Source organism: Salvelinus sp. IW2-2015, linkage group LG16 (assembly GCF_002910315.2).
Source record: "Salvelinus sp. IW2-2015 linkage group LG16, ASM291031v2, whole genome shotgun sequence".
NCBI classification, from domain to species: Eukaryota; Metazoa; Chordata; class Actinopteri; order Salmoniformes; family Salmonidae; genus Salvelinus; species Salvelinus sp. IW2-2015.
The window spans coordinates 20,925,038-20,939,036 of record NC_036856.1 but is presented as its reverse complement, the minus strand read 5'-3'; the positions used below and the strand labels follow the sequence as shown (position 1 = coordinate 20,939,036).

Sequence of the window (13,999 nt, the reverse complement as noted above, 5' to 3'; positions counted from 1 at the left end):
TAGTACAGCCACCAATTGTGAAAGTTCTCCCACTTAAAAAGATAAGAGAGGCCTGTAATTTTCATCATAGGTACACTTCAACTATGACAGACAAAATGAGAAAAAAAATCCAGAATATCACATTGTAGGATTTTATGATTTTATTTGCAAATTATGGTGGAAAATAAGTATTTGGTCACCTACAAACAAGCAAGATTTCTGGCTCTCACAGACCTGTAACTTCTTTCTTTAAGAGGCTCCTCTGTCCTCCACTCGTTACCTGTATTAATGGCAACTGTTGAACTGTTATCAGTATAAAAAGACACCTGTCCACAACCTCAAACAGTACACATCCAAACTACTATGGCCAAAGCCAAAGGACCCAAAAAGACACCAGAAACAAAATTTAGACCTGCACCAAGGCTGGGAAGCTGAACTGCATAGGTAAGCAGACTTGGTTTGAAGAATCAACTGTGGGAGCAAAATTATAGAAATGGAAGACATAACAAAGACCACTGATAACTCCCTTGATCTGGGGCTCCACGCAAGATCTCACCCCGTGGGGTACAAATGATCACAAGAACGGTGAGCAAAATCCAAGACCACACGGGGGGACCTAGTGAATGAACCTGCAGAGAGCTGGGACCAAAGTAACAAAGCCTACCATCAGTAACACACTACAGCCGCCAGGGACTACAAATCCTGCATGCCAGACGTGTCCCCCTGCTAAGCAGTACATGTCCAGGCCCGTCTGAAAGAGTTGCTAGAGAGCATTTGGATATATCCAGAAGAAGAGTAATGGAGAAATGTCATATGGTCAAGAATCAAACAAAACAAATAAACACTTTTGGTAAAACTAAACAACCTCGTCGGTTTGGAGGACCAATGACTGAGTTGCATCCAAGAAACATAACTACTGTGAAGCATGGGGTGGAAACATCATGCTTTGGGCTGTTTTTCTGCAAAGACCAAAGAGACGGACTGATCGATGCAATCCGTGTAAAGGAAAGAATGAATGGGGCCATGTATCGTGAGATTTTGAGTGAAAACCTCCTTCCATCAGCAAGGGCATTGAAGATGAAACGTGGCTGGGTCATTCATTATGACAATGATCCCAAACACACCGCCCGGGCAACGAAGGAGTGGCTTCGTAAGAAGCATTTCAAGGTCCTGGAGTGGCCTAGCCAGTCTCCAGATCTCAACCCCATAGAAAATCTTTGGAGGGAGTTGAAAGTCCATGTTGCCCAGCAACAGCCCCAAAACATCACTGATCTAGAGGAGATCTGCATGGAGGAATGGGCCAAAATACCAGCAACAGTGTGTGAAAACCTTGTGAAGACTTACAGAAAACGTTTGACCTCTGTCATTGCCAACAAAGGGTATATAACAAAGTATTGAGATAAACTTTTGTTATTGACCAAATACTTATTTTCCACCATAATTTGCAAATAAATTCATAGAAAATCACATTGTAGGATTTTCTATGAATTTATTTGCAAATTATGGTGGAAAATAATTCATTTTGTCTGTCATAGTTGAAGTGTACCTATGATGAAAATTACAGGCCTCTCTCATCTTTTTAAGTGGGAGAACTTGCACAATTGGTGGCTGACTAAATACTTTTTTGCCCCACTGTATATGTGCATAAGGCAGAGTAAAGTGACTAGGCATCAGGATAGATAATAACAAGAGTAAAATAAGAACAGAGTAGCAGCAGCCTATTATGAGTGTGAAAGTGTGTGTGTGTGTGTGTGTTTGGGGATGTGTTGTGTCTGTATGCTTGTGTGTGTGTTATGTGTTTGTGTTCATATATAGTGTATGTGAATGTGTGTGGGTTTTGTGGTGAGTGACAGTCTAGTGTGCGTGAGGGAGTGTACATACAGATGCTTCACCGTAGGGATGGTGCCAGTTTTCCTCCAGACGTGACGCTTGGCATTCAGGCCAAATAGTTGGTTTCATCAGACCATTGGTTTCATCAGACCAGAGAATCTTGTTTCTCATGGTCTGAGAGTCCTTTAGGGGGATTTTGGCAAACTCCAAGCGGGCTGTTATGTGCCTTTTACTGACGAGTGGTTTCCGTCTGGCCACTCTACCATAAGGCCTGGTTAGTGGAGTTCTGCAGAGATGGTTGTCCTTCTGGAAGCTTCTCCTATCTCCACAGAGGAACTCTTGAGCTTTGCCAGAGTGACCATCGGGTTCTTGGTCACCTCTCTGACCAAGGCCCTTCTCCCCCGATTGCTCTGTTTGGCTGGGTGGCCAGCCCTAGGAAGAGTCTTGTTATTTCCAAACTTCTTCCATTTATGAATGATGGAAGCCACTGTGTTCTTGGGGATCTTCAATGCTGCAGAAATATTTTGGTATCCTGTGTCGGATCTCTATGGACAATTCCTTCGACCTCATTACTTTTTTGCTCTGACATGCACTGTCAACTGTGGGACCCTATATAGACAGGRATMTGCCTTTCCAAATCATGTCCAATCAATTGAATMTACCACAGGTGGACTCCAATCAAYTTGTAGAAACATCTCAAGTATGATCAACGGAAACAGGATYCACCTGACCTCATAGAAAAGGGTCTGAATACTTATGTAAATAAGGCATTTCTGTTTTTGTTCTTCTAAATGTGCAAACATTTCTTAAAAACTYTTTTCGCTTTGTCATTATGGGGTATTGTGTGTAGATTGATGATATACATATACATATACATATATATTCCAGTCCGTGACATTGCTAGTACTGAAATGTATTGAAAAAAATATCTGGATTATGTTTGCATTGTTTATTTATATTGTATTATTGCTAGGTATTACTGCACTGTTGTAGCTAGACACACAAGCATTTAGCTGCACCTTCGATAACATCTGCAAATCTGTGTACGCGACCAATACAATTTCACTTGATTTGATATGATAAATCTGAAATCAAAACACTTTGAATATGATCACATAAGATACCACTCGTCCATCACTAAGCCTTTCTGGTTGGCCTGAAGGGCTCTGTAGGACTGATGTRCACCAGGGTCTAGTCTAGTGTGGGTGGCTAGTCATTGATCTGGAGCTCAATAGAGGGTAACGGCGGTCACTTGCTTCTGTCACGCTCACTAAATGTTTGTGTCTAGCAGGCGCCTAAGCGGTTAAAAGACATTTAAGAGTGGGACGTTGCCATGACAGGCTCAGGACAGGCCTCCTATTGAAGGTAATAATAAGCACCTGGGAACCCGGGAAAAGCAATCATTTGTCTTTGGGTTGTTATCTGCTGCGGTGCTGCCTGCCTGGGCTGTCTTGTACTGCTGTTCAGGTGATAAAGAATCTATTACCTGCCTGCCCCATCACTTTCACCACCCCCCTCTCCTCACAGAGCCTATCCAATCAGACACTGAGACCTAGCAAGACAAACAAAGGTTATTGATTCAGGGAAAGTGGCCTCGTGTTGAATTCACATGGCTGATTGGTAGTGAGATAGTGAGTCTGTGTAGTGATATTAGTACCTGCCTGGTTGGAGTATAATTTCTATTGATATGGATTTACATTACAGATACCGGTAGTTATATCTCAACTCAACCTGCAACTGAATATGATGCTTGATCATAATAGGCAGCATGTCCCAGAGAGATAGTGTTGTTGTAACAGGGTTGAGGCAGAGTTCAGAGTTCAGGTATCATGACCCTGTTAGTTGGTTTGGGGAGTGTTAGAACTTTGAGCTCTTTCCTATGCAGTGGTTCTGGCAGCTCCGTGTGTCCATAGACAACTAAATCCTACTCAGTCAGCAAGCCATGGCCTGGCCCTGAGTCTCATCTCTATTCCAGCAGCATCCGCCAGAGATGTGTTTCGCCGCAGGAAGGTTATTACAGCTCACTCTCCTCGAGCAAGTCCATCCTCTTCCCCTCTTCCACTGCTGCCATCCCTCTTTCCATCCCTCCCTCCCTCCTCTCCTTTCTCCTCTTATATCTGATGATCCTTCACATGAGTTCAACTTTTTCTTTCATCTTCATTGTCGTTTTACTCTCACCTACCTCGGCAGGTCTATTATTCCTCTTTAGCGTTAACACTTTTTTCATATTAATATATTTTTAGTCTTAGGAACATTTTCCCTCTGTCTCTCACCTAGTCCATGTCTTCTACCTGATCCATTGTCCCACCCACACTCTATCGGCCAATCATTGTCTTTCCCACCAGACCAATTCTGCTATTTTATGTTTTTTGCGCGGATCTTAATTAACTGTTGTTGTACATAATGTTTCCACCATCGTTTCCTATGGCTATAAAGAGTATCTGGACATCAGAACAGCGATTAATAACCTCGATTTGGATGAAGATTTCTACTTCAAAGAGTCAGAGGCAAAGGACATACTGCTCACCCCAGACCAGGCCATAATCTCTGAGCGTTGGAAATGAAAACGGCGGCTTAAGAGAGGCCGACGTGCGGGCACCCTGATGAAACAATCACTGGAGAACAAACGAGTTCCGTTCAAGACTTTCCTATCAACGGGACCTGAACAACTGTTATATCCTATGTTTCACAGAGTAGTGGCTAAACAAGGACATTGATAATATACATCTAGCAATTTTTTCTATGCATCAACAGGACACACTGGCAGCGTCGGGTAAGTTCAAGGAAGGAGGTGTGTGTCTCTTTGTTAACAACAGCTTATGCGCGATCTCTAATATTTAGGAAGTCTTGAGGTTCTGCTCTTCTGAATTAGAGTACCTCATGATAAGCTGTAGACCACACTATTTACCAAGAGAGTTTTCATTTATATTTTTTGTAGCTGTCTATGTTCCACCACAAACTGATGCTGGCACTAACACCACACTCAACAAGCTGTATAGGGTCATAAGTAAACAAGAAAATGCTAATCCAGAGGCGGCACTCCTAGTGGCCTGTAATTTTGATGCAGGAAAACAAATGTATTGTCACATGTGCAACAAGAGGCAAAAAATCTCTAGATCACCTTTACTCCACACACAGAGACACGTACAAAGCTCTCCCTCGCTCTCCATTTGTCAAACCTGACCATAACTCTATCCTCCTGATTCCTGCTTAAAAGCAAAAACTCAAACAGGAAGTACAAGTGATGCGCTCAATACGGAAGTGGTCCGATGAAGTGGATGCTAAATTGCAGGACTGTTTCGCTAGAGCAGACTGGAATATGTTCCGGGATTCATCCGATGGCATTGAGGAGTTCACCATATCAGTCACCGGCTTCATTAATAAGTGCATCGACGACATCGTCCCCAGAGTGACCGTACGTACATATTCCAACCATTAAACAGGCAAAGCATCAATACAGGACTTAGATTGATTCCTACTACACCAACTCCGACACTCGTCGGATGAGGCAGGGCTTACAAATGATTATTACAATGACGCGAGCCTATTACAGTGACGCGAGCCTACCAGACAAGCTAAATGCCTTCTATACTCTCTTCGAGGCAAGCAACACTGAACCATGCATGAAAGCATCAGCTGTTCCGGGCGACTGTGTGATCACGCTCTCCATAACCGATGTGAGTAAGAACTTTAAACAGGTTAACATTCACAAGGCCGCAGGGCCAGACGGATTACCAGGACACGTACTCAGAGCATGTGTTGACCAGCGAAGGATCTATCATGGTCCACACACACCAACACAGATGTAAAGAAGGCACAGCAATGCTTCTTCCCTCTCAGGAGGCTGAAAAGATTTGGCATGGGCCCTCAGATCCTAAAAAAGTTTTATAGCTGCACCATTGAGAGCATCTTGACTGGCTGTATCACCGCTGTGTATGGCAACTGCTTGGCATTCGACCGCAAGGTGCTACAGAAGGTAGTGCGTACAGTACATCACTGGGGCCACTCCCTACCATCCAGGACCTATGCTAGGTGGTGTCAGAGGAAGGACCCAAAAATTGTCAAAGACRCCAGCCACCCAAGTCATAGTTCTCTCTGCTACTGCCCGGCAAGCGGTACCGACGCACCAAGTCTACTCTGGAACCAACAGGATCCTGAACAGCTTCTACCCAGTTGTAAATGAGAACTTGTTTTCAACTAGCCTACCTGGTTAAATAAAGGTGAAATAAATAAAAATACCCTCAAGCCATAACACTGCTAAATAGTCAGTTAAATAGTTAACCAAATAGCTGTCCGGACTATCTGCATTGACCTTTTTTGCACTTACATACGCTGCTGCTACTGTTTGTTATCTGTCACTTTATTCCTAGTTATATGTACATATCTACCTCAATTACCTCGTACCTGTCACGCCCTGATCTTAGAGAGCCTTTTTATTTCTCTAATTGGTTAGGTCAGGGTGTGATTTGGGTGGGTATTCTAGTTTGTCTATTTCTTTGTTGGCCGGGTATGGTTCCCAATCAGAGGCAGCTGTCTATCGTTGTCTCTGATTGGGGATCATACTTAGGCAACCTGTTTTCCACCTGAGTTTGTGGGATCTTGTTTTTGTACAGTTACTATGTAGCCTGCAGAACGTTACGTTCGTTTATCTTTTGGTGTTCATCTAAATAAAGAAAGATGTACGCTTACCACGCTGCGCCTTGGTCTAATTCATCTAACGAGCGTAACAGTACCCCTGCACATCTACTTGATACTGGTATCCTGTGTATGTAGCCAAGTTATCATTACTCATTGAGTATTTATTATTACTTTTATTATTACTTGCTCTACTTTTCTATTATTTCWAAAWWWTTTGTCTCTGCATTTTTGGGAAGGGCCTGTAAGTAAGCATTTCACTGTTAGTCTACACCTTTTGTTTACGAAGCAAGTGTCGAGTAACATTTTATTTTAATTAAATGAAGCTACTACTGTACAAGAGCAGATGCCATATTGATCCTGAATAAAGTATTTTGCCATACTGTCAGGCTCAATATCCTGTGGTTCTGGGGACTCTAAACTCTAAAGTCAGGAAATCCCTTCGTCCTTTTTCTACATTTCCCGGAACATCAGCTGGGACAACATACACAGCATCGGTCTTTGATTTAATTATAGATTATTATTACTGTAATCATCTATTCACAGGACTGCCAAAACAGTATCTGCACAACTTCAGTCTTTAACCTGCATTCAAATTAATCCAACTCCTTTACTATATCGTAAAACCTAGTAGGAGGGTACATTTTAGCCTCTGCATTGAGTCCCTTTTGCATTATTATACATTTATTGTAATGTGAATATAGCACAATTCTCTGTGGTATTGGTGTAATACTGGAATCAATGAGGTCATGAGGTAGCAACAGAGCACTACTTGGATGTATAATGAAGGTGATATATCCATACACAACCTGGGAGCCCTGCCAACATTTCTTATGCTGATTTACTACTGCTGTGCCCGGCATGAACATGATTCAATACTGAGCGATGATCATCATGTGTGCTGTGCYGCGCTCTGTTCTGCTTATGAAACAGATGCTCTGTAATTTAGGTGCTAGGCTCCGGTCCACTGGGTCCAGGCCTCATTTATCTATCCCATCTACTGTATGTCACAACAGAACTGTCAAACTCTGTGGCCAAGATGCACCTCACCTCCACATTCACATCTGGCTAGACTTCAGTCGATAGGCCCATACAGCAGACATACCAACATATACTGTATACTGTGACTCAGACTGAGTCTAGCAACAATAAAGAGCAATGGACTGGACATTTTGATAAGTATTTTCATATTTTTAATAGTCTAACCCATATGCATCTCTTTTAGATTCTAATGACTATGAAGAACATACTTCAAATATCTATGGAAACCCTGTGCATACACTTTTTGTAAATTCTCAATTTGGTAGCCATGCCAACGCAGTTGAAAGACTGTGGGTTAAGTGGGTATGGTAGTCTGGATATTCCCTCCATCCCTTCTCACTTAACGCCCCCGACTCTACCTCTCTGTTAAAAAGGGGGGGATGAAACAGGTCTTCACACAGCATATGAAATGAAGAGGGCTCATTAGTCCAGGGTCCACAGGGCTGAAGACTAGAGGAATGGACCGACTGACTGGAGGAGGAAAAAACCTTAATGGATTAATTTCCTAAGAACCTAAAACCTCCTCACTGCCTCCAAACTGTCAGCCAATTGGAGTCAGGTTACAGAAGAAACACAAACATTGATTTAAATGTATAAAGAAAAAAGAAGCAAAAATCATGCTGTGCAGTAACATTTAACATTTTCAAAGGTTGAGCGGAAGTTTAAAAGCTGGCATTTGCACAAATAAATATATAACTGTTGATGGACGAGCATATAAATAATGAAATGGCAAAAACCGCTTAGCAAACTGCTTTGAAATGATCCACTTGGACAAACATCTATGCAGCCAAGATATGAGATAGCACAAAGGCAGAATATTGAAGGGATGCATTTGGAGACTGAGGGCCATGTCTATGTCCTCTTTTGTGATAACACTTCTGAACCAGATTAACCAGCGGCTAATTGTGGAGCTGGAGAATGACAAGCCTCTCTCTCTCTCTCTCTCTCTCTCTCTCTCTCTCTCTCTCTCTCTCTCTCTCTCTCTCTCTCTCTCTCTCTCTCTCTCTCTCTCTCTCTCTCTCTCTCTCTCTCATCTCGTACTCTTTTCTTTCATTATCGTTGTACCAACTGCGATGTGTTTTGCAATATTATATAAATATATTTCAGAAATTCAAAGCTAGAGTAAAAAAAGGAAATAAAAAAAACTTCACAGAAAGCATATAAAAATCGCACATAGAACAGAACTAAAAATTAAAAATCAATTACAAAAAAAATGACAAAACGTGACTGCACTTTCCTCTTTTGCTTTTCTTTGGTTCTCTCTCTCTCTCTCTCTCTCTCTCTCTCTCTCTCTCTCTCTCTCTCTCTCTCTCGTTTATACCATGCTGTACTTTTTCATTTCCATTATAATGAGGCATTGACAAACAGAGAAGAAATCCAGGCTTGACATCTTCCAGTGGCAAACCATTTGCACTCAAGGTCTGGTCTGCTTTCATTGTCTTCATACAGCTTGTGATGCTCTGAGCTTCAGCATTCAGCCTGACATCCCCCTCCCATCACAGCAAAACAATGGTCTGTTGTCAGACCACAGCTCAATGACACCTCTGCTGGTACTCCACTTCCCATGATCCTCCCCTTCCTGTCCAACTGGCTCAAAAAGCTAGGTGTGTCTCCTTACCTTTGTGGGTGCTGTAGAGTGCAGCGAAGGTGACCACAAAGAAGGTGGTGGAGTATTTGCCAGCGTTGACCAGGTGAGGGAAAGCTCGCTTGGTGTCTCGGTACCGACGGAGGCACTGCACGAAACGGAACCAAGCAGGCAGACACTGGATGATGGCACGGAGACCATAGGAGTAACTGTGGCATGTGTAATCACCTAGTGGGAATGGGGGAGGAAATTACATTTTAACAACCAAAACATTCAAACATTTATCAAACACAGCCATATTTTCATTATGTATATGGTTTTGGTATCAACCATTCTTATACTGTAGCTTGACCTTTTGAACTGTTCTGTTAGAATGGAATGGGTTTGTTGGACTCACTGAGAGACCGCTCAAGATCATTTGTGGACTAGCTAGCTGTAGTCCCAATGCTTTGACTCATTGCCATACACCTACATTGTGCTGTCCCCTCTCCGCTCTCCTACACACACAGAATAATAATAATCACAATCATAATAATAATAATTTAGCGGGTGTTTATATTTGTCCTGTTACAAAGTGTGTAATGGAAATACCAGGCGGTGTCAGAGGAAGGCCCTAAAAATTGTCAAAGACTCCAGGCACATATGCTGCTGCTACTGTTTATTATCTGTCACTTTTTTCCTAGTTATATGTACATATCTACCTGAATTACCTCATACCCCTGCACATTGACTCTGTACTGGTACCCTGTGCATATAGCCAAGTTATCATTACTTACTTTTATTATTACGTGTTTATTTCTCTATTTTCTTTCTCCATGCATTGTTGGGAAGGGCCCGTAAGCATTTCACTGTTAGTCTACACCTGTTGTTTTCGAAGCATGTGACAAATACATTTTGATTTGATTTGACTCTCTGAGTGGACAGATAATCAACATGAGAGTCACACTGCTGGACACAAACATTTCCATTCAATTACCTCGCTGCTGATTTTTCAGGCCACAGCAGAGGGCTGCAAATTACTGAGGAGAACCATTAATAACTCATTTTCCAGACAAACAAACAGACAGTCAGACAGAGACAGGCAGACAGACAGACAGATCCCACTGAATATTGACTGGAGTCAGAGAGAGCTAAACCATTCCACCTCAGTACATGTCTCCTAAACAAAACAATACTGTTATAGATGAGTTTGAATAGAGCTGCTGAACCAGCATGATATATAGGTTTGGGTTACATACATTCAGCTGTTACCTCACTGCATACCTGACATGACAGTTCTGCACTTACAGAGCAACGGTAGGTATTCGTTATGGTCTAACTCACTGTTGAACATGGGCAGGAGGCCTTTGCGGTCGGTCCATTTGAGCTCGAAGCTGTAGAAGCAGATGAGATACTCCAGGTCCATCAGTACAATCACCAGAGAGTTGAGCTGGTCGGCCAGCCAGAAGTCTGCAAACTCCACGCGGTGGAACGGCGCCGTGAACACACGGAACTAGGGAGAGGACAGACAGACAGAGTTAGTAGTCCCATACAAGACACAGGAGATCTGATTAAATACATATGCTTCCACTGAAGGGGTGCAATGTGTGTTGGAATAAATCAAATCAAATGTATTTATATAGCCCTTCTTACATCAGCTGATATATCAAAGTGCTGTACAGAAACCCAGACTAAAACCCCAAACAGCAAGCAATGCAGGTGTAGAAACAATAGTCTGAGGTTAAGATAACATTGACAGCTCTTCTGTCTACAATACACCTCTGCATACTAATGCCACTAGAACTCCCAATGCTTGTCTCACAATAAGCCATTTAAGACATTACAAATAACCAAAGAGAAGGGACACACATGTAAAGACCTGGGCTAAAACCATGTATACAAGACTTGAACACTGAGGAAGCTCATTGTCATGCAGCAAATGAGGCTGTAATGTACAGGGTATTATAAACTGGGTGGATCGATCCCTGAATGCAAATTGACTCACAGCTGTGGTATATCAGACTGTATACCACGGGTATGACAAAACATTTATTTTACTGCTCTAATTATGTTGGTAACCAGTTTATAATATCAATAAGGCACCTTAGGGGTTRGTGGTATATTGCCAATATACCACGTTAAGCACTGTATCCAGGTACTCTGTGTTGTGCATATGAACAGCCCTTAGCCGTGGTATATTGGCCATATACCACACCCCCTCGGGCCTTGTTGCTTAATTAGAGTAGTGGAAGACGAGAGGGCAGAGCAGAACAGGAAGCTACTCTCCAAATGAGCTGGGACATGTTGAGGTCATGAGATCTGCAACAGCCAGCAGTCCTACTATGCTTAAAGTTAGAGAGGGAGATATAAGACTTGATTTGCAGAGAAATTATATTTTTGCTGACACACTATCCGACACACCACACGTGCACAAACATGATGGTCTGGGAGCAGCACAGGATCAAGTGCATGGCCCTGGAGAAGTCTGATTTAATATAGCCTAATATGATTGGGTTTACTTGTGCTTTGGGTATGGTTTCTGTTGGGACTGGATCATGTTATCACGGGTCTGCGAATGAGACTGTGGGTGAATGGGAATGATACTCTCCCCCTCTTGCCTCCAGGGTGCTACACAGCCTGACCTAGTCCCAGATTGTTTCAGTTGCAAATGTCAAACAATATTGATTCATCCTGTTATATATGTGAGCTAATGAAAGATTTCTACCTGGCAATATATGCCCCTATTGATCTCCATACCATCTCCATACACAGAAATTATAGACATTCAGAAGATAAACCTTCCTCAAAATGTATTCATTGTGTAAACAAACACACCAGGCAATCTGTCTTGATTTGTTCTCTGATTATGTGTTTGTCCTCTGGTTAGTTCCTGTGTTCAGTGTGGGTGTGTGGCTCTCTAGGATGCTGCACAGGCCCCAGTGGAGCCCAATCAAAGCTGGAGAGGGCTGTGGAATGGCTCGGAGGGATGGGGAGGATTGGAGGAGCAGCATACTGATGGATCCATCCCTGTAATGATTGTACAGTCACAGCCGCCACATCCCCAGGGACCCGCCTGCATTCTATTATCCCTCACCCCACTGGCCTCTGTCTCACACACACACCGAATCCTCCTACCCCCCCATCCCCATCCCCCTGGCCAGCAAACATCAGACAAATAAAAAACAAGCTGAATACAACAAAACACAATACAGTAGGAGATAGACATCAAATACAGTGTGGTACAAACAAACACCAGTTGAGTCGGGTTTCATTGTACTGATATCATTGCATCATTATAATACAGTAGTCCCAGTGGAGAAGGAGCTCACCAGAAGTTTGAGCAGCCAGAAACGAGACTTGTAGTAGCCAGTCTTGAAGGGGTTGATGAGGAAGAGGAGCATAAAGCCATAGAGGATGAGGGGGTTGACCTGCATGGGCAGCATGGTGTACTCAGAGTACAGACAGGACAGGATGCTCATACACCACAGCACCCCCAGGAACCCTGCAATCTAGGGAAGAATTCAATAGATAAAGCCATCAAACAAGCAAAATATATTTTATTCAACTACCTTTATAACGCTGTATATCATTTGTCCTTGGCAAAATGATCAGAAAAAAACATAGTGCATGTCTTCAGATTAGTATTATTATTGAAATGTTTAATTTCCCTTATTCAGCACATTCTCTCTCTCTGGTGGTCACACTAGATAATTCTCTCTCTCTGGTGGTCACACAAGATAATTCTCTCTCTCTGGTGGTCACACTAGATAATTCTCTCTCTCTGGTGGTCACACTAGATCACTATCTCTCTTTATATTGTTTGACCACAGAGAGAGAATGATCTAGTGGTGACCACCAGAGAGAGAGAATGATCTAGTGTGACCACCACAGAGAGAAATGATCTAGTGTGACCACCACAGAGGAGAATGATTCTAGTGTGACCACCAGAGAGAGAAATGATCTAGTGTGACCACCAGAGAGAGAATGATCTGGTGTGACCACCAAGAGAGAGAATGATATTGTTTGACCACTACAAGAGAAATGCTATTGTGTGACCACCAACACAATGATATCTGGTGTACACAGATGATTGGTGCTGTGTGACCAAGACTTCAAGAGAGAATGATATTGTGTGATCCCCGTCTACCGCAGTAGAGAGAATGATCTTAGTGGTTGGACCACCACAGAGAGAGAATGATATTGTGTGACCACCAGAGACAGAATGATCTAGTGTGACCACCAAGAAGAGAGATATATTGTGTGACCACCAGAGAGGAATGATCTGGTGTGACCACCACGGACAGTTACACCAGAGAGAGAGAATGATATAGTGTGACCTCAATCCAGATCGTCTCTCAGAGTGGAATGAGGTGTGGTCTATAACTTATCCCTAGAGTCATTGGTGACCACTCGCTCTCTCGGTGGTAGAGACAGAATGATCACCATACAATACTCGTGTGGACCCCACCCATACTCTCCTTCGCTCTGGTGGAGAGAGAGATGTGTATATTGTGTGACACACCACAGGAGAGAGAAGTATGATACTGTGTGACCTACCAGAGAGGAGAATAGGATCCCTGGGTGTGACCACATTGACTAGATCATTCTCTCTCCTGGTGGGTCACACAGAGAGAGAGAAAGAAGAGAATGAAGAAAGAAAAAAAGAAAGGAGAGGAAAAAAAAGAGAAAAAGAAGAAAAATAGAAAAGAAGCAAGTAGACAAAAGAGAAAAGAAAAAAAAAAAGAGAGAAAGGAGAACGAGAAGGAGATGAGAAGAGAGAAAAGGAAGAAGAAGAGAAAAAAGAAAAAAAAAGAAAAAGATAGAGAAACAAATGAGTACAAGAGAGAGAACAATGTCTCGAAAGAACTGAAGATCGTTATAAAGAAGAGTCTCTCTGGTGGGGTCAACACTAGATCATTCTCTCTCTGGTGGTCAACAAATATCATTCTC

At 42.7% G+C, this 13,999-nt stretch overlaps 1 protein-coding gene across 1 annotated transcript in view; it reads right to left on the bottom strand.

The window, feature by feature from the left end:
- Positions 1 to 13,999, bottom strand: part of LOC111975313 (xenotropic and polytropic retrovirus receptor 1 homolog) — a 100,864-nt gene that overhangs the window by 11,962 nt on the left and 74,903 nt on the right. The window contains exons 9-11 of the mRNA XM_024003523.2: positions 12,379 to 12,558; positions 10,394 to 10,562; positions 9,104 to 9,298 (exon numbers count right to left, since the gene is read on the bottom strand). Coding sequence (XP_023859291.1) covers positions 9,104 to 9,298; positions 10,394 to 10,562; positions 12,379 to 12,558 — 544 coding nt within the window. The remainder of the gene's footprint in view (positions 1 to 9,103; positions 9,299 to 10,393; positions 10,563 to 12,378; positions 12,559 to 13,999) is intronic.